A 21,784-nucleotide genomic window follows, 5' to 3' on the forward strand; every position below is an offset into this window, starting at 1 on the left:
CATCAACAAATGAAAATGCATCTTTCTCATCACAAGGATGAATAACAATATCATATCAAAGCCAAAATCTGTCATTTGGACTACACATGATTGTAGAGCTTTACCTACAGATAAAAAAAGAACATTTTCAGCTTCTAACTGTAACTTCATAATTGAAGTTACAGACATATTGTCCTACTTTTTTGTGTAAACAAACCTTTGTGGGAATCATAAAGCAGGACTAACTTGAATGTAACTGTTGTAGGTCCACTGATATACTGATCTGTTCATCATAGCAGGTTCCAGTCTCCAGTGTTTTGAGTTTGGGCGGTGGGGTGGGGGTGGGGGGGTCACCCTTTTGTTTACACGTTTTGACTGTGGCTTTGGTTACTTTAAGTGTATGATTACCGAGTATGATGCAAGAGCTTTTGAAAATATTGCAACACAACTCAGTGGTAACCTTGAGATACACCAGTGCTTTGTTTCCTGCTTATTTAGTGTTGTGCTTCTAAGCGCTGAATGACTGTGAGAGTGACAGAGCTTCACTGACATCAAAATAACACCAAAGCTCACTTGGCAAGTGAAACTTTCCTCACTTATGTACAGAGTGACAGCTGCATAGCATGTGCGTTTACATGTCATTAGCAAAGAAGAAAAACATGTTTTGAGTTTGCATTTTGCGTGAATATTAATTGTTGGATCGCTTTCGAGCAGTTTTGCAAAACAGTATAATGTCTGAACAGCTGGCGACTGACAGCGCACCGCCTGGCGCCCACAGCTCTGCAGACTGATAAGTGCTGAGAGAGAGGCAGGGGATACTCATTCAGGGCTGAGGACTCGCCATAACCTCAACAACCCAGAGAGCCGTAAAGTTTAATTAAAAAAACACCATCCTGGTGATCTAGAGCATTAATAACAGAGTTTATGTTACAGTTTAATGCGCCCTGGCGCGAAAAGGCGCGCACCAGAAGGTGAGCGCACATGAGCGAACAATTGTCCGTTTGAGTCAGTCACCGAATAATAACTGTGAAAAAAGCTAGCCCACCGACTGAAGAGTAAGGGGGGAGCTATAATGTCTAATCTCGCCCCCTGCCAGGGGAACACGCGGAGGTCTTCAGGTGTGGCACGTGGAAATAGACCACCGGATTTGGAGCTGTCGGAAACCACGTTTAGCGCGCGTGAACCGGGGACAGCAGTGGGCAGCCACACGTTTTCTGAAAGCGACAAAATGCCAGAGGACGGTAACACCCGCACCGAGGTCCCCCCGGTTCACCTCCACCCGTACTTATCTCATCCTCGGATGTCTATGCGGATGTCGGTGTACAGCACCGGGGTCCGACCGGTGCTCACCCGCGCCTACATCCAAGGACGCGTGTATAACTTTCTGGAAAGGCCGTCTGGCTGGAAATGCTTCGTGTATCACTTCACAGTGTGAGTGTTTTTATTTTCATAATCATCCGGATCCACGGGGTATTCAAGGGCATAATTGCAACTCTAAGATCCTAATTAAACAGGGAGTTAATTGCGCATGTAGAGCCATGGAAGCTCTCGCTACAAAGAACCGTTAATCCTGTGAATTTTAGAAAGATGCTGCGCAGATATCACTGCTCAACATGAGGTCCCTGTAGGAATATTATGAGGGTATTTTAGTCCAGCCACTGCAGATTAAAAAACACCATACAATTCACCACAGACAGCAGAAGTTCAGAGAAAATAGGTACTCACAGGAGCACTAAAGGAATATAATACACATCTTTCATTTTCCTTTGCACCATTGAACATTTAATTTTCCAGAACAGTTTGAATGAAGCGGCACATGCAGAGGTTTGTGCTTTGCATTCACTGAGTCTGTAACAACAGAACATTTAGAGTAATTCAACCTGACAGCGAATGGTTTAGTATGTTAGTATGTTTTTTTCCCTCCTGACAGTATGACAGGTGTGTGAGACGACCTGCCTGTATGGAAATGAAATACAAATAATATAGCAAGTAATATGAACCTAAACCTTTGTGTGTGTGTGTGTGTGTGTGTGTGTGGGGGGGGGGGGGGGGGGGGGGGGGGGTTAAATCTGCTAAATGAAAATGTCTGATTGTGGTTCATGACCCAAAACTGATGTGACAGTTTTGTTTGGTAGCTTGAAAATCTGTACTTTAAAAAAAAAAAAGAGAGAAAAAAAAAGAAATGTTGTTACCTCTCAACTCACCACTGATGTAATGCCAACAGTTACAGTACAGTTCACAGTTCAGTTTTATTCTCCTTGGTATAACTCATTTCCAGGAAACTGACTAGATCCAGACTGGACTGTTCAGAGGTTGAGGAATGTGGGATGTGATCTTCCAGCTCACCCCCATGTGTGCTGTCTGTCCCCACTTTGCTGGCACTGATAGCAGGCAGCTAAACTTGGCACTGTGTGTGTGTGTGTGTGTGTGTGTGTGTGTGTGTGTGTGTGTGTGTGTGTGTGTTTGTCTGTGTGTGCGCGTGCGCTGTGGAGGAGGTAGCAGCCCTCCGCGGCGCTGCCACCCTGTGACCCTGCAGTGTCGGGGGGGACAGGCAGGCTGTCGGGGCAGGTTAGAGTCTCACTGACTCAAAGGGAGCATGAGCCAACACAGTGCAGCTTAAACACGTTAGAACATCACCAAGAATAACTGCACAGTACATATTAATAGGAGAGCCAGTGGCTGCTATCAGTACAGGACAAAATCTTTTTTTTTTTTAATATTATATCATGTGACTGCACATCAGGGGAAAACAAGTAAGATGAGATGCTTTAACTTTCTGTAATGGCGATTACATGCTGTTTCCAAGAAACCTCACAGTTCACCAAATGGCAATATACACCACAAAGTGTTTCTTAAAATACAAAATCAATCTGTTTTTTTTTGTTTTTTTTATATAAACCACAGCGTTAGTGGCAAACTTCACTTCTTTGGGTGTGTGTGATGGTGATCAAGTGTGTTCTGAGGCTGCTTGGCCTTGAATGAAGCGTTTTTCAGTCCATCACAGTCTGAGCCCTCATGTTTGTTTGTTTGCTGCTACTCAGCTCCAGACAGACGCCAGCCCTGTTTGCCCCAGATTTTAAAATTTCTGGTTATGGTTGCATTAGCCTGCCATTGAAAGAAACTGCATCACACCCGCGCCCCCCCCCCCCGAGAAGGACAAGATGTCAGCGGTTCCTCCATCTGTAATAAATACTGATTAGACATGATCACAAACTCCATACAGTCTGAGAAAGTGATGCTGCAGTTTGCAAAATTGTGCAAAACACAGTGATTGTTACACGCTAAAAACATGACTTCTGCTTTTCCAACAGTGTTTATATAATGGCTGTTGGACAAAGGTTGCTCTTCAGACCTCAAGGCTCCTTGCTGGAGGCAGCCAGGAGGTTTCACCCAGTATGACAGTGCATTCTTCAGTGTGTTTGTTGTGTCGGCCTCGGTTGACGTGAATGGGAGACAGGGCCGGTATTCGCAGGACTGAAAAGCGTGACGTCACCATAGCTTTACTGACTCACATGGCAGGAAGCTGTACACTCACATCCAGGCTTCAGAAGACATACCTTTAGAAACCTACGGCATAATTACGCAACACATTTCCTGTGCTGTAAAGCCATGCATTTGGAGTGAGTAGTTTTTGGTGGGGGTCAATTTGCAACGTGTCTCATGGCGTGTCCAATAATACCACCAGGTGTTTGCTGTAAGAGCACGTTACTGGGATGTCTAAACATCCACTGGGTTTTTCGGGGTCAGTTCAGTAGCTTGTTTTGCAAGTGTTTAAGTGGGAGAAAAGCAGTTAAGAACAAGCGCGGCCTTATCACTGACCCAGAACTCGTACGTCAGAGCGACCTGAGGCCTTATCAGAGGTACCCTTGTGTGTGCGTATTTGCACATGCATATGTATGTCAGTGTGTGTGTGTGTGGTGATACACTATGCTTGCAGGGACTGTAAGTATACTGTTTTATAAAGGCAGAAAGAGAGCACTAGGGAATCTCAATGAAAAGGAACATTGCATACATTTAGATTAGTGCGATTATAAAAGTATATCCCACACTGGATTGACAGAAAGAACATTTATCCATGTTGTATTTATTATTTTCTGCTGGCTTAGCACAACACTTGCTTGGTTTCTGTCTACGCTGTATCCAGAGTTTAACAGTAAATGCACGGATCCGTCTGGTAGGCTGGTTTCAGACGTGTCGACCCGGAGAGTAAAGAGAAAATCAGAAAACTGTTTTTCACACCAGATATTCTGTCAGACACCATCAAGCTGGAGGAAATAAATAGAGAGAGACAATTTTTTAATGATTTAACAAACAGGCTAAGAGTTCATGCATTAGTATTCTTTTCAATTCTAGAAACATTTCTGACTTGAGGTGTTTGTATTTGCTCCTTAAAAGAAATCGGTGCTTTTATCCTCTCTGTCTTCAGTTCTCTTTACTCACTCACTCAAACGTCCTTTTATTTTAGTTTATTTTACAAAACACAAGAGCTGAGATTCTTAACGGAGACACATAGACAAGGTCACTGACTGTTTACCCCTTTTTTTTTTTATCTCTGAGCTATTAACCCCATACAAGCCAAAGCTTTGGCTGTAGTCACTACAAAGGCTTCTATTGATTGTCCAAAACTAGTTGAAGTGCTGCATTGCCTTTGGTTGATGAACATTTGGTGTTTCATCACGTTGCAACAGTGAAAATAATAAAGTATGACTGTTGTTCCAAAGCAGGATATTTGGTCAGCAGCGTCACCACTAACTCTCATCCTGTCCTCTGCTTTGTCTCCACACTCAGTGCACAACAGACTGCAAGTGAATCTGTCCATCAATAATAGATAGGAGCAATGCTTTGAGCTTTTGTTTAGAGTTCAGTGGTGCCTATGTAGCTGAGCCAATTTATTATTTTGTCTGTTGCTACACCAAGCCCACGAGTGCCAGACAGTGATACAGAGCACGTATTATCTATAGGCCTGGAAGTAAGGCAAGTGAAATGCAAAAGGTGCAGTTAGCAGAGAGGGACTGACGAGTCAGAGAGTCTCAGATGGATTAAAAGTGAGGCAGAAGTGTGCGCTCAGCATACTGAGTGTGTATGTTTACTGGCATTTCAAAAGCTCTGAAATAATTTAAGCAGAGCTTCACTGACAAATTACAACCATTAGCATACCCGAGTGTTTGGTTTGGAAAGTTTGCTGTTCGTTTGTATTTCATTTGATCCTCTTTTAAACTGCCTCTGTCACATTTGAACTTAAGATTTTATGAATTACACTGCGTCCTAACCCGTAAGCATTTCCCTTTTTTCCACCCCGCTCTTCTTAACAGAAAAATTTGCGCCTGTTTGCACACGGCTGTATTCGTTTTGATGTCATTCTGCAGGAGGCACAGGTACCAAACTTCCCAGTCCTGACGTGTCGTATTGTCTGCTTGTTGTGTTCTTTCAGACAGGACCAGCTGCTTTGTTAGCTGCTTTACACACCAGCCCATCTCCCCGTGCTGGTCTCTCCTCTGTCTTTTATCTGTGTGGACGTGTGCCGTGCACATTCAAGTCCGTGTGTCTGTGTGTGTGTTAGTTTAAAGCGGTGGGGTGGGGGGTGGGGGATTTGGATTCCTGGCCAGTGTTCAATAAACTCAGGCTGTAGCATGTGGTGATAAGGGGCCTTCATGGTGCAAACACAGACTGGAAACTATAACTCCCTCTGCACAAAGTTTCCATCAAGTCTGCTCATATAGGAACAAGACAGGGATCCATTAGGGCTGTTTCCTCAACAATACACTGAAACAATATCAAGCAGATGACAGGAGAGTGAATACTTCCACCAACACTGTGCAGTATTCTCAGGTTCCACCTATGCCCCAATAACTGGATCCCCTGATGATCCAGTTTGATGATTCCCTGAATTTATATTAAGTGCTACAAGTCAATGTTCTCAATTATCCACAAATATATTTTCTACAAACATGTATGGATCCTATTACTAAGTTTTCCCTTGACCTCTGCTAAAGCATCACTCTGAGGGGAACTGATGGTTTTGAGTTACATATCTGTAGATTTGCTTCATATTATTATAATTCTTGCTTCCAGGACTCATCATATTAAGTTTGGCGATTCAGTTCAATTTCCATCTCGCACCATCATCAGATCAAACTTTGCTTTCTGACACTAAACCTGCAAATGAAGACATTCCCACCACCCTCAGCTGTACGTTGTGTTTAGTACTAATTAGCAAATGTTAACACGCTAGCTTCCAAAGCACGGTACACTGTAAACAAGCACGTCAGCATGTTAGCGCTGCTGCCGTGAGCATCTTCGCATGCTGACGTTAGCGTTTACCTCAACACCGCTGTGGCTAAGCGCAGCCTCACAGAGCTGCTGGCGTGGCTGAAGAGTCTCAGGCTTGTTACCACATCCTAATGGCCTCAGGTTTAAAGATGTGAATGTGTAATTGGAGCATCCCCAATTTCAGTCTGGATACTGGTTGCTTGTCATGCTGCATCTCTCCTTTCCCTCATTTCCTTTAAATTAACAAAAGAGATTTTTTTTTAAATCATGCCACGTTCATGCATTTTGGCCAGTTTTTATGCCACTTGTGTCCATGTTATTTTGATTAATATCTCATTTATCTTTGCCTTGCATAAAGAACAAGCAAACAAAGTTATATTTTTACATCTTTGAGTTGAGCAGGTGCAAATATATATATATACATACATATATGTGCAAAATATATGGCAGATTCATGCAACATCACATATAATAGCATCAGAACTGCTCCTCTGTCCCTGTACCAAGTTTTGAAATAAACACTGGCAGCAGAGTTATATTGTATCTAAACAGGAAACAACCTTTCCTGTCGGTGTCACGTGGATCCATTCAGACGTCGTGCCCTTCACCACCACATCTCTCGCCTCTTGTTCGTCCGTGCCCCGGCAACAGGTTTCATATAAATCTATTCTTAATTTTCTAAAACGTCCTGCTGACAGACAAACAGTCAGAACTACAGTAACCCCAGCATCGACTCTTGCGGCAGAGGCAATACTGCTACTACAAAAATAAAAACAGGAACTGAGGCGGTTCCTTGCTTGGAAGCAGATGTGAACGAGGTTATCAGTTTGAGAATGACTCACTGCAGTCAGCTGTGCTCTGCCATCTTCCTCCGCTACCTTCAAATTAAGCAGGATCTCTCCTCCTGACTTTTATGAACAGCTGTGAAAGATGATCACCTACATGTATTTGTTGTGACAGTGTACGATATGTAGGCCTTTGTTGCAAGTAGCAACTGCTCTTTTTCCAGATAACAAAAGCCTGGACATACAAAGATCCCTGTTGTCCTCCAATATGTTCATTCGGTTAAAAAAAAAGAAATTGAAGTGAAAAACTCAAGGTCACATACGAGAGTGTTCCTTATGCTTTTGGTATCGTGTCACAGCAGCTTGAACCCAGATCACAAAAGACATGAAATATATTTTTCTGAAGTAGGTCGAGGAGTTACAGACGTCTTATTGTTGCTGCAGCGGAAACACTTGTGACCTTGAGGGGGAAATAAGGAGAATGTTAAAGAGCAATTTAATGTTTGTTCAAACTGTGTGTGTGTGTGTGTGTGTGTGTGTCTGTGTGTGTGTGTGTGTGTGTGTGTGTGTGTGTGCGAACCTGCGAGCTTGTTATTTGACAAGTTTATCATGCGCTTTGCATTCATATTGTGGAGTTCAAAAGGTTCCCAGTATTTCCTCCAGAGGGCTGTCCTTGAATGTTTGCTTAAATTCACTCAGATACTTTTCATGACAAAAATATAAAGTAACGTTATGCTGGCTTGAAACTTCTTTTCTTTTTTTCCAAAGTTGTTCAGAGACTCAGACTCCAACCAGACACCAAAGTTGACTGATGTATTTCTGTTTAAATCAAAGTGTAAAGTGTCGACATAAAATATGAGGTGGAAGGTTGAAAAGTGCAGCGAGGAGATCAGGGTTTGCGAGACTTGACTGATGACAAAGTGTGTGAAGCTCTGATTTCAGGAACATTATGTTTGTCAATAACACAACAAAGTCAGTTGGATATTATTATGCAACAGGACAAAATGAGAATAAATGAAACAAACACAACATTCATTACATTTTAATCCAGATTAATGATCCTCTTTCTTTTTTTCTCCTACAGGTTTCTCATAGTTCTGGCCTGTCTGATCCTGAGTGTCCTCTCTACCATCGACCAGTACCAGGACCTGGCTTACACAACACTCTTCTGGGTGGTGAGTGTTAAATTTGATTAAACCAAATACTTTGATTAATAATAACAACATTATTTTGTCCCTTACTTTGTCTCACTGTGAGAGTGGAGTTACCTTTAGAGAAAAGTTTATAGTTTAAAAGTTATAGCTGACCCTGAGTCAGAGCTGAGAGCAGGGTTTGGAGTCGGATGGGTGGAGATTATTGGGTCGCTCAGTCACCAGCAGGTCAATAGATGAACCGACTTCACTCAAGAGGCATATTTGTTTCGATTGCGTCGCCGTCAGAAAGACAGAGGCGTTGAATTTTGGTTGGAAGTGAAAATCGGTTTGACATCAGGACCAAATGTTGGCTGACAGACATTGTGATGTTCAGCAGAAGATGGGTTTTTGCTCACAGGTAGAATGTATGTGTTTTATGTCGGCGTTTGGCATGAGACATTTGGAAGAGAGATTTTAGTAATCTGAGTCCAGACTTCTCATCTCGCTGGATCAAGCTACGAACACTATCAGAGGAGGGATGTCCCTCTCTACCTTCAAGAATCTCTTGAAGACTGATCTCTTCAGAGAGCCCCTCCTCTCCTAGCACCTCTAACACCCTGACATGCCACTTACTATAAACTTTCACTGCACTTCTTAACTTGCACTTAATGAATAAATGTAGTACTCAGTACTTACGACAAGGTCTCCTACTGCACTGAAGCTTTAGCATCGTCGCTCACTTGTAAGTCGCTTTGGATAAAAGCATCTGCTAAAAGAGTAGATATAAATATATGTAATGGTTACTTACCTCCACAACTCAAAACCAACAAATATTAAATCAAATCAAATGTAATTTATTTATAGAGAACATTTAGCAAACAGCTGACCGAAGTGCTGTACAACATCAAGAACAATACAATCAGCACAGACAACAAAACAACATGACAAAAACAAGCAAGCAGACAAAATGAGGGAGGCATCATGGCTCAAATGCAAATGAGGACAAATATGTTTGGAGCCGAGACTTGAAAGAGTCAGTGGAGGGGGCAGGTCTGATTGACATGGGCTGTTCCAGTCGGGGGGGGCCGTCAACGAGAAAGCTCTGCATTCAAGGGTTAGTGCGAGGGACGGTGAGGAGGCCTGTGTCTGACGATCTGAGGGGCCCAGAGGGGGTTAAAAGGTCCGTGAAACAAACAGTAGAACCTTCAAATCTATTCTAAAACGAATCGGGAGCCAATGGAGAAAGGCCAGGGGAGGGGTAAAGGGATCCCTCAGAAGCCGAGCTGCAGCGTTCTGGACCAGTTGCAAGGACGACTGACTGATTCCAGAATACACGGAGTTACAACGTCACCGTCAGCTGCCGTCAGGATTCATAACGACACTTAAGTCACCTGACGTCACCACCTACATTCAACCAAATATCAACGTCTAATGACATCAGCCTGCACAGATCTCCATCTGCATCACTGCCGTGGAGCAGCGTATACTGAAGCAGAGTAGGATTATAATAAAATCATAGCTTTCTCCTTTTTGGACTCTCCGGGTCTCTGTTCCCTAAAACATCTGCACTACCAAGACAGTTTGGTCTTTGATGTGAATTCTCAAGTTAATACTCACCAGTGTGATTTTACTTTGCCTCTGAAAGTGGATCTGGATCATCTGCTTGAAATGCAGGTGTGACCAGAGCATTAAGGCTGAAGGCTGGCTGAAAGACTGTAATCTGAAAGTGGTTCTGGCAACAGATAAGGAGAGCTTAAAGAAAAGAGACGAACTGCTTTAATGCCAGCTCCGAGACCCGTCGTGTACATACTTACACTTGTGTTCCTGAGTCTCAGGCGGCCTCGTGTTGTGGTGCAGTACTGGCCAAATCTGCTCATATCTTCTGAATGAAAGTGATGATAACACTTTCATGCAGTTCAATGCACTTTTGATGATATGCCCAATAAAGGGCGGCAATGCAGCAGCAGAAGAAGAAGAAGAAGAAGAAGGAGAAGGAGAAGAAAAAGAAGTAGAAGCTGATGTAACTAATGCAGCTTTCAGAAGCTTAACAGACATTTCATAAAGCAGGATACATCCCATGTATCCTGCTTTATGAAATGTCAGGCCATAAGGATGCATCAGATGTGTTTGGCCACAACCATTGGATGTAAACAAGCCCTTGTTTACAAGAGAGCTCGACAGTGGACCTTTAATGATCCTGATCAGTGGTCCATGAACCACATGGCTCTAAAAGACACAAGCAGGGTGATTAAGTTTTGTAAGAATCTAAATCTCAAGAGTTTCCTATCACAGCAGCACTGTTTACATTGAAGATGCAGCCTGTAGCCTTTTCTCCCTCTGCTGCGTCCTCATCTGATCTCTCCTTTGACTTTCACCGTCTGCAATGTGCTTCTGTTTTTTTCTTCTGTTTTTGTCGGCTGGCATCTGCAAACAGGCTTGATTTCTGATAGTAAGTAGTTAAGTAGGAGGTTTTTTCCCCGTTCCATGTCAAACAGCTCATTTAAATCATTTAAAAAATGATTATCACACTGCAATTAAAACAATGCAGTTAATAGACACTGAGTCATCGTGAAGGTCACATCATTCATCTGCAAATAATCACAGATGTGTAATTAATTTCTATCACAGTTTGTTGACTGTGTGTTTTTAAAGGTGCTGCTGCAACAATCAAACGGCATGACGAAGACGTGGCTAAAACAACTAATATCAAACCTCAGTTCTCTTGTTTCAAAAGCAATTTCATGCTTTGATTGACCTAACTGCTGCCTCACAAAAAAAAACAAAAAAAAAAACAATTTAAGGACACTTTGTTTGGAAGTACATAGGCTTTTTTTCTGCAAACAATTTCAGGGTGTCCCGCTGGCCTAAGAGGGCGAAGGCAGCTCCTCTAAAATCAATAGTGAATGGGATAAACTTAACCCCGAGACACCAGCTGCTGAGCACAGGAACTGTCTGGGCGATGGGCGAGTCACTCAAGCTCAGACAAAAGAAACCCCCCCCCCCCAAGAAAGGATAAAAAGGACTTGAGGATTTTCTTCGAGGAGGACTGGAGCGTGCCACATGTGACAAGTTCACCTTGGCGTGAGGATAATGGGATGAAAGGGTCACGGCGTTTCGTGAGCTGCCACATCAGAATCTCAAATCCTATCTAGTTTATTCTTGGGTTCATATGAGATGCAGGCCGCTGCTGACGCTCCTGTGATCTGCATTTAAAAAGAAAAGAATGGATTTTGTCACCAAAAACTAATACAACAATATCATGCAATGTATATTTCAATGCAAAATGTTTTTCTGCCATAGGTTCACCCTCTGGAGATATTTAATCGTCTTATTCTTCTCTTCTACACAGATAATGAATAATTAATAATTGCCATGCTATAAACCTACCAAAATCTCAAACATTCATCCTTCCCATCCTCATCCCAAGGGGACTGTTTTGTACTTTGTGCTTTCTAGTTTAGAGATTTGACCCTGCCACTCTTTCACTCTCTCACCTCCCCCACCACAGAACTATCTCCTTTGTCTTGTTTCTTTCTTCCTGCACACTCAAGGTTAACAGAGACCACTGTGCTCCCTGCGTGGAGCTGCAGCACCGGCTGACAGTGTTTGTAGTAGTGTGTTCAGCCAGATGCTTGGCAGCTCGCCCAAAGGATTCACATTCTCAAAAGTATTTGTTTGCCTCTCGGGTCAAATTGACTGTGAACTATTGAAAGCACTAGAGCATTTTATCTCATTCTGCAAAGAAGTCCCGGAAACATGACTTTTTGTATTTTGATATTTCACCAAAAAAGACCATTGAGCCACTCACCAATGCAAATCACATTATTGAGAAAGGGAGGATGAACAAGGGTTGAAGACGGAGGGATGACAGGGTTTCGAGCCTGGAGGGTGGGATGAAATGAGGGTTGAGTACGAGGAGATGAAGAGAGGGTCAAATGGGGATCGATGATGGGTTTAGGGAGTGAAACTCAGTGGGGAGGGGGGCAATGACGAGATGAGGTATCCAAGTTTTATTGCCGTCCTTGTGGTTCCCACAATGAGAGAGAAGGAAGAGAGGAAGCAGAGGAGGAGGGATGGGAGGTGGGAAGACTGGGAGTTAAGGAAGAGAAAGGGGTTAGATACAGATAGCTGGATGATTTTTATCCCATAATTTAACTTATGACCCACAATGTTTTGTAATTCATTTATAATTTCTAACCAGATGTTTAAAACATAGCTGCAAATTATTACATGACACTATGAACCCGTGGAAAACCCTCCAGTCCCTGAAGTTCATAAGTGGCTTTTTGAAAAAAATCCAAATAGGCCAAAGTGTAACCAGACTCAATGCAAAATGTGGACAGACTTGTATTTTATTCTATTTCTAATGTTGATGTGTATAGGAACAAGTATAAAAGCTTATGTTAATCTGCAGTGCCCATCCTTAAAAATAGAGAGAATAGCTAGCAGCAGCAGCAGGATCTGCTACCAGGTAACAAGCAGCCACAGCAGAAAAGAGCAGTGAGCAAATACACAGTCACAGACAGAAACTGTTTTCATGCTTCAAAGACTCGTTTATAGAAATAACTGAAAGCCTTATTTTGACCTCCTGCACTATCAATAAAACATTCTGTTGATAACTGGGCAGTAGATGGACAGAAGATAACAATATTCTCAACTGAATATATACAAGTCAAGTCATTGCAAGAGAAATCTTTTAAATAAGATTCTCCAATGGAGTGATTATGATGTACAACATGCTCAGAGCTGATACTGGTTCTGATCAGATCCGCAGGTATTAGCCACAGACCAAAGGACGTTAATAAGGACCTACCTGGCCCAATTAGACTGAGTATGTTAAGGACCCAGTCTCATTTTCTCACAACCAAATGGACTCATCGAGACCTCTATCACCTGATCCTCACCTGCACATGGAACCATGTTGTAGTTATTCAAACATTTCATTATTCTCAACACTTTGGGGATTTCTCTTCCACACTGGGATTAAACATTCACCTTGACAGATCACTCTTGATCGCGGCACTTCACAGAACAATATGAACTCAAAGTTCAATTTGCTTTTAAAAATATGTATCACATTCCTCTGCCTCCAAGGTCAAGAACGAACTGTCCATCTTTTAAGCCAACAACTATTGACTGAGGACAACTGAGAAATATACATTTCTTGAAGATCATTTTATACAGTCAAAAGCTCCAGAACAAGCAGGTGAGTGGACAATAGAGTCGACTGCTGTTGCCGGGGTGAGAATAGACAGTAAAGCTCAACTAAAAGCAGCTGTTTGAATTCTCCTCTGCGCCTGTCTTTGCTCCCTTCTTGTTTGTTAATGTGTTGCTTTTTCCAATAGACCATTTGCCGCCTTTCAACCTTGAAGCAGAAATCCTTAGTGCATAAATTAACAATATTTTACATATTAGCTTCCAAAGAGCACAATTTAACATATTATTAATCCAAATTTCGTTTTCTAAGATGCGCTATTTTATATTCACTGATGTTTTAATCTTTGGCTCTAATGAAGAAAAACACCTCCAATAATTCCCAGCTGAAAAACGTCTCCTGCTGTACAATCTTCAGCCTGAATCCTCTCGTTTGTTGCTCTCATCATTCACTGCAGAAGGATCATGTCACCATTAAAAATCTAAGAAAGGTTAGTCATTTGCCTTCAGACACCTTCATTTGCAAACGCTTGTCAATTATTAAGAGACATGAGGAGGTAATTGCATGCTCATTCACACCAGTTCATTCATTTCCACATGTTGGTGTAATTGTAAGCTGTAATTGATTTTTAAAAAAAAATCCATTTGTCCTCAAGGAGCAGTGGAGGAAACTTGCATGGAATTGAAATAAAGACACTTTAATTGAGAAGCTGTAATTGTATGAGCTCCGTGTTTAGCATTGGACACATGCTGTTGTGGCTTGTTTCACTTAATGCCACATGAATTTAACATAATTAGGGGGGAGAATAAGAACAAGAAAGAAATCAGGAAGTAATCCAGATGTGGTACGGTAAATATGAAGCTGTTAGCTTAGCACAAAGACTGTAGACAGGGGGAAACAGCTAGCCTGGCTCTCATAAAACCAGAAGCTGTCCGTTTTACAATCTGGTTAAACAAACAAGACGTGTTGAGTGGAGATCTTTAGTGGTACCAACCCTGTCTCCTAAAGATTATGATTATATACAATTAAACTACAACAGCAAGTATACTTTGTACAAAATGTAATTGCAACTGGATTAAATTTTCTATCAACACCATGAGGAAATTTTGTCAATTTACATATTTGGCAAGTTGCAAGTATGTTGATACTGAACATAAACTGTCAGTAAAATGTTGACAGCATTTTTCAATCAGAAGAGACTTAATTTCTGTTAATGAATAACCTCCGATGTCCTCATATTTGAATAGGGGGTGAGGCTGTGTGAAATATAGGATTGTCATTTTTAAAAGTTTCACCAAGTAGCACATATTCAGATACAATCCATGGTAACCTGTGTGTCAGAGGAGCACTTCCGATTGCGTTTCATCTTCCGCTTGACACCGGAAGTTTGGTAGTCGGACGCTGTTGAATGAGTTGGTTGGACCTGTTTGCTAGCTATTTTTCCGAAAATGACGAGCATTATTTGCTCCGTTAGAGAGTGTCACAGTAATTGGAGGAAACAACGGATGTTTATACAGCAAGAATGTTTTCAAAATCGCCCTCAACTCCGGCAGTGCAATACATTTACACCAGCAGACTGATGCAGCGCCGAAGAAGTGTGCTCCCATGAAGTGACCACATTATCCATGTCGGCTAATTTAACACAAACTACCACCACTACAACTAATACTTATACCACGTAACTAAAAACAAAGTTTACTTGCCGTTTACTGCTAATTAGCCTGGATATTTAGCCCTGATTAAACTTCCTCTTTCACTCGGCTTTTTTGGCGGGAAAAAAAAGCCTGAAGTGGTCAAATAAACGCGTTCGAACCGGAAGCGGGACAAGTAGGCGGGGCTTCATAAGGTGATAACAAAGATCCTCTATGTCTGTGGTGGTAACTGACAGCTAAGCCTCTAAATCAGACATTCTGATTGGCTGTGACATCACCCGCTGGAGCGAATGGGAATGTCGAATTGAGTGACGTGACTTTAGACGTCAGTGGCAAAGAGTGCGGATGAGAATCGAGCTATAAAAACGCAGAGAGAGAGAAAAGCAGCAATGTACCAGAAAAACGGTAAAACTACTCCATATATTTCCTAACTTTTAATGTTAGTGAATAGATCGATGGGCTTGTTAGACAGCGCCGATTCTGTAGTTTAAGGAGAAAAAAACGGCACGTCTCTAGCTCAAACGGTCGCCGGGTAATGACGCTCTAAAGAGAAATATTGTACTTTTGACTCCAATACTATGAAGTACTGTTTCTTTGACGCAGGGCTTTTAGTCAGAGGAATGAACTTTATTTTATTTTGAAAATGTGATAGACCACACACTGTGTTCCTCACAGGAGAAAAACAATCACAGCTGACTCCTACACTGTCAGTCATGTTTGAACCTGTCAGTGCCCTAACAATGGCGATTTTAGATTGAGATGAGTCAGAAGATTTTTCTTCGTGTCCATGTTTGAAATTTTAGACTTAAAGAGAGATTCCTTTCGTTTTAAATGTTTGCTGTGTTTACCGCAACCAAACTTCATCACTGCCTACAAAAATCTGCAACCTGAGAAAGCACGTTGAGGTAACGTTTGTTTAATTAAAAGACAGCTATAATAGCTGGCTGCACTTCTTTGTTGATTCGATGTGTTTTTATATGATATATCCATTTCTACAGGCTTTGTATCATATTCTGAAATTCTTTTTATTCTACAGGTTTCGCAGTCAGTCAGTGCTTCAGTAGGTTGTTTCAGAGTCATGAGGTTCTGTAAATGTATATACAATACAACAATGCATTGACATAAAAAATGTACTTTTAAATATTGAAGTATTTTTAAAAGCATATTTGACCAGGGGTATCTATACTTGGACTCAATAATGGAGTTGTGTGCTTCGTCCACCTCTGATTATTACACTTTTCATGGTTATGTTAAGCACTCGCACACTGGGGTAAGGTTAAGGAAAAATCATGTGTCTAGTTTAAAACAGAAAAAAAGGTCACAGTTACTTCAGACTCAGGGGGTTGAATGTCTGCAGGCAATTTATCAATTTATCAGAGCCACAAGTGTAAAATCAGTGAAGTTGCCCTTCAAAATGAATGAAATACCAAATAAATGTTACCAACAGTTGTCAGGATACATAGTCACTTTTTTCATCTATCAGGTCCGTGAACATTTAGCAGGTGAATTAAGGAATTAGTCAATGTTGTGGCACAAATGAAACAGTGACAAATGGTGTATCTGTGGAAGGAGAATCAATAACCCTTAATAAGTTGTGGTGACATGATCAGGCTTTTGTGAGAAGCTGCGGAACAGCTGTGCAACAGTTGCATCTATAATTCAACCATATCTGTTTTTCATGTGCACTTTGCTGAAGTCTGAGCAGCTGTTCAGGTGTTGTTGCACTGAATAACCTGCAACAACATCTGATGTTTGTTTTTTTTTCTTTCTTTCACCACCTGTCGTTCTCCTTCATTCGTCTGTTCTGTTTGTTCCACATTTCTCTGACAGGAGATCGTCCTTGTTGTGTTCTTCGGTGTGGAATATTTCGTCCGCCTCTGGTCAGCAGGCTGCCGCAGTAAATATGTTGGCATCTGGGGCCGACTGCGCTTTGCCAGGAAGCCAATATCTATTATAGGTGGGAGCACAACCCCTATACACACACACATACCCATACACATGCACACAAAGAGACCTATCACTGCTCACCCACACACACTATTTAAACAATATCTATCATATATCCTGGGCCTCATCCCAAAACGAGGTATCTCAGACAAATTCAGCATGAAATTAAAACTGTCACTGCAATATTTTCTCTACCTTCAGGTTGGTTTTTATTCCTAAAATTAGAACCTTCAGGTGTTTTTTAAATATGGAGCAATGAATATTGGTGTTAATATTATTTGTAACCCCTCTCACCCCAATTAATTTATGAAAAGCCAATGATAATTGCTTAATAGAGCAATTTCCCTCTACTTTATAATATCTGCACTCTATGGAAAACAACACTTGCTCTTGTTGCTTCACCTCTGTACATTGAACATCTGCATGTTTATGGTACGTTTATACTTACAGCCTCTTATTCTCCATCTCTACAGATCTGATTGTAGTTGTTGCCTCAATAATTGTGCTGTCGGTTGGCTCCAAAGGCCAAGTGTTTGCCACCTCTGCTGTAAGGTAAGCGACAGTGTTTCTGCAGGTGTGCAGCTGCTTGATGCCAAGACACTTTGTGTTCTTCTTGGGCTGTTTTTCCAATGGTTGTGTTCCAATTAAGGGATATTGTAACACTAGAGCAGTGGTTTCCAACCTTCTCCAACTCATGGCCTAATTGAAAATCTCAACTTGGCAGCCCACATCCAACCACATAACAATACGGAGGCTAAATAATAGGTTCTCAGTGCACTTTTTATTTCAATGATGATGATGAAACATTCAGGATTGAACTGAAAGGAGGGGAGGCTCAATTTTTCTTTTTTGTATGACTTGTCGATTCACCATCTGTCTCTTGACTTTTCTCTCCTTTCGAATCTTCCTGTTGCTAACCAGCTATCCATTTTGATACTCCAGTTTTTTGCCATGGATGTAATCTTTTAATCAGAAATTCCTGATATCTACTTCTAAAGCGAAGGAAGTTATTATAGATAAAAGTGCGCCTCTAAATTTGTGGCGTCAGTTCGGTGAAGGTCCCCTGCCCCCCTGAATAAAGCACGGCCCATAAACAAATGGTTTTGACAGTTCGGTATTGAAGACACAGCAGACTGACCTGCACACAGCCCTGACCTCTACCCCATCCAACAACTTTGGGATGAACAGGCCAACTGTGAGCTCAGCTGCACTGTCCGACACCAGTGGCCGACCGCACTTACATTCTTAGGGCTGAATGGGAGCAAAGTGAGCGGCCAGGCTCTAATGTGTCGGGGAAAGCTTTCCCAGAGGAGAGGAAACAGTTATAGCAGTAAATGGTTTTGGAATGAGATCTTAAGCAATCCCATATGGCTGTCAAGTTTTGTTGCCCACATACTTTTTTACTTTATAGTGTTTGTGTTCATACACATCTACATGCATTTGGTCTGAATACAAGTCTAAGCACATGTTTGTTATTTTCCAGAGGGATTCGCTTCCTGCAGATCCTGCGTATGCTTCATGTTGACCGGCAGGGAGGAACGTGGCGTCTACTGGGCTCTGTTGTCTTCATCCATCGGCAGGTACACAAACAGCTTTAAACACACATTACATGTCAGGTCCAAAACCATCTGGGCTTCTGATTATTATTAGCAAGCTGGAAGCTTTCTCTCAGGGGATTTTCAGCCTCTCCTCATCACGCAGGCCATTATTTTTCATTACTATGCAGTACAGAGGGAGAGTCTTAAAATGGAAATACATCATACGGATAAAAGAATAGTCAGCAGAGAGCTAGAAGAAAAGAGCTACTGTATAATAGGTTAGGTTTTTAGGGTTATGGACTCAGCTAGAGAGGGCTGTCTTCCTCCGGGGGTCTCATTCAGCTGAGACACAGAGGTGGCTGTGATTATTCCCACTGGCCACAGTAGCTGTCTGCAGTGTCTGTGGAAAAAGAGAGAGTGATGAAAGTGAGCAGGGCGTCAGGGATGTTGCTCATCTTGTACCACCCACTGTGCTTCCTTGTATTGGCCTCGGCTGCTTGACTACATTACTCCTGGCTGATGCTGGTCATCAACAGTCACTGACGTCAGCTGTACAGAAAGGGAGAGTCGGTGCGAGGAGGTACTGGGGCTTTTCCCCAAACCGATATCCACCAATTAAGTAGCCATTCACTCTGGGATGTCTTTCTGCATGAAATAATGCTGCATTCACACGAGCGGCCGGAAAATGAAGCCTAAAACTGCAGTTCTCCAAATGGCCACTAGAGTCTGGCTCCAACAGTGATTCAATCCCCATAGACTCCAATGTTAAAATGTCACATGTTTACAGCCTGGTACAAAAAACAGTTTTGGTCTCTAGAGCTTATTTCCTCCTTCATGACACCTGTTTATATAACTCACCTATTTGAATTTTATTAAGGCTTAAAGTTATGAATAATTGAGGGCGTGGCTGTTTTGAGTGACGGGTGGGTGAGCGTGTTCTTGCCACATGCCAGCATTCACTAAAGCCTCAGCTCCACACACGCCCCACCTCTTTGTCCACTTTAGCATTAGCCAGGAGTTAGGGGCGGAGTCAGGCACTGCCAGGACGGCGGAGCAGTTCACTCTGAGCTGCAAAACCGCCCTTCAGAAACCTGTGGGTGACGTCGTATCGTGGAGACGATCTCCCAGGGGGAAAAGCTCCATCAGAGATAAGAAGGAGAAATCAGGAATTTCTGACACAGACATAAAATCCAACATTAACACTAATATAATCCATTCCGCTGATTTTATAGGAGCCACACACTGTTTCTGGTTTCACCTGGTAATTAACTAAATCCGTAACACAACACAAGTAGCTAATTCAGGGTGTTTATCTGGTGCGACTCCCTGTTTAGCACCAGCACTAACCACCTCTGAATGGGATGTTTTTCCTGCTCTTCCCGTTCTACAGCCGCTCCATGAATGCAGCGTATACTATTTGTGGCTGTAGGAGGCACTTTGGGATTTTTGGGATGCACTTACCGTTTTACGTCCGTAACCACAAAACATCTGTCACCATCGATACTGATAGATGATGATTGCTGTTTCCTTGTAAAAGCATAACATGCCTCGAGCATTCACCATGCGCAATAAAATAGATGATGCATTCTTCATTTATTGAGTGAAATGTGCATATGGGCGTAAGACATGTTAGATACATTAAGCTAGGGGACGACGTCTTGTTTACTTTTAATTTTAGAGTAATTTAACTCTACGTCTTGTGGTAATGAAGTCACCATGAGGAGGCAGCGCAGAGAAAGCGTAGCAAAGGTTTGGCCCCATGGTTCTCAAACCTTTTAGCTTGTGACCCTCTAAAACAAAGCAACAGAGTGTGTTTTCCTGCTCAGATTGCTTCATTTGAAATATTTTTTGTGACATAAAGAGACGAACGTATCTAATATTTCAGAGGAAACAAGCAAAGGTTAGAGAGAGTTCAGAAAAATTCACATAATTCACCTTTAATCTTTTAGGCTTTGTTCATGACCAAAATAATATATCACAAAGTAGCAAGATGGAAATTAAATGTATGTGTTTCCTCCATTATCCACTTGACACCTGTGTTTCCCACATAGTACAACAACACTGGTGTAGACTATTTAAGGGTTTAAATAGTGAAATAGCCGGTTTGGGACAGGCGTTAATACAGCACACCACATGTTCATGTTGTTCTCTATCCCATTTTCGCATTGCAACCTCTTTGGCTCCAGAGTATACGCTCTGTTAAGGCTCCATACAGTCCCAGCAGCCCTAAGGGGAAGTACAGTGTGCACTCATAGGACAGTCAGTACAGTTTACAGTCGAATTGCCACCAACCAGCGAGACCCGGGTGCATTGTGCCTCCAATGTTTGTTCCTCGGTGATTATCTGACTGTTGCATTTAAGTCAACACACGACCTGAATATTTTGTTCAGCCGTTCTCTCACACAGACACAAGAAGTTGCAGCCCTTCTGTGTCAACAGCTGGAGATGTTAAAGTCAGTGGAGTTTCACCGACTCTAATCAGTATCCAGCCTTTGTGCTGTTACAGCATTTAAATACACACTGAGTAGCGTTCTCGTGCTTGTGGCTTGTAAACACAATTTGCACAGTTGCTCCTCGCTGGCAGATGGGAGGCGCGTCTCCTGAACGTGTTTGCCAGGTCACAGCAGCAGCAACACATCAACTAAACCTTTGGTCCTGAGTCAAGGACGATGCACCCGAAGGCATAAAAAAGCTGCTATTTCTGAGAATCGTGCACCGATAGGATGCAAGCGGTGATGTTGGTTGAATTAGTTAGAGGCTGTCACATTCACCGCCAAAGGTTTGAAGCCCTTAATTGTTTCCCAAACTTTTAATACAATTTTGTGGAGTCACATGAAGACATACAGCCACAGTTGTTGAGTGCCGATGGACCGCAGGCACTATTTGTGTAGGGTAATGTAAGGAGAGGCTTGTGTTATTTCAGGGGAGGTAGATACATCTATTTCCCACATCGTAGTTGCAATAATCTGCTGCTGCTCCTCCGAGGCGCTCTGATAGTTTTGGGCCGAGACACAAATAAGAGAGTTTTGCTCTTCAGGAATTCATTCCAATTTGTGTGCTCCTGCAGACTGAGTGGTTAAACACGGCTTAAATCACGTAGTAGGTGAGTGCAAAGAGAACATTCACTTAAAGAGCTCTTCACAAATCAGTAGTCCAATTACAGTCAGACAGGATAAGAGCTAAGCCCAATTAGACCTCCTGAGAAAATCAGACAGCTCCTTATTGAATCTGCAATAACATGCTTCATAGTTATTTTGAATACACTGGGAGAGGCCCACTGTCTGGGATTCAAGCTAATTTATAATGATTTAATGCCCGTCTGAAT

The 21,784-nt window shown here is 42.2% G+C and overlaps 1 protein-coding gene across 1 annotated transcript in view; it reads left to right on the forward strand.

The window, feature by feature from the left end:
• The first annotated feature begins 720 nt into the window (after positions 1 to 720).
• Positions 721 to 21,784, forward strand: part of kcnq1.1 (potassium voltage-gated channel, KQT-like subfamily, member 1.1) — a 35,702-nt gene continuing 14,638 nt past the window's right edge. The window contains exons 1-5 of the mRNA XM_056371913.1: positions 721 to 1,410; positions 8,119 to 8,209; positions 16,805 to 16,931; positions 17,395 to 17,473; positions 18,405 to 18,501. Of these exons, the coding sequence (XP_056227888.1) occupies positions 1,052 to 1,410; positions 8,119 to 8,209; positions 16,805 to 16,931; positions 17,395 to 17,473; positions 18,405 to 18,501 (753 nt within the window). The 5' untranslated portion in view covers positions 721 to 1,051. The remainder of the gene's footprint in view (positions 1,411 to 8,118; positions 8,210 to 16,804; positions 16,932 to 17,394; positions 17,474 to 18,404; positions 18,502 to 21,784) is intronic.

This window comes from Seriola aureovittata, chromosome 1, assembly GCF_021018895.1.
Source record: "Seriola aureovittata isolate HTS-2021-v1 ecotype China chromosome 1, ASM2101889v1, whole genome shotgun sequence".
NCBI classification, from domain to species: Eukaryota; Metazoa; Chordata; class Actinopteri; order Carangiformes; family Carangidae; genus Seriola; species Seriola aureovittata.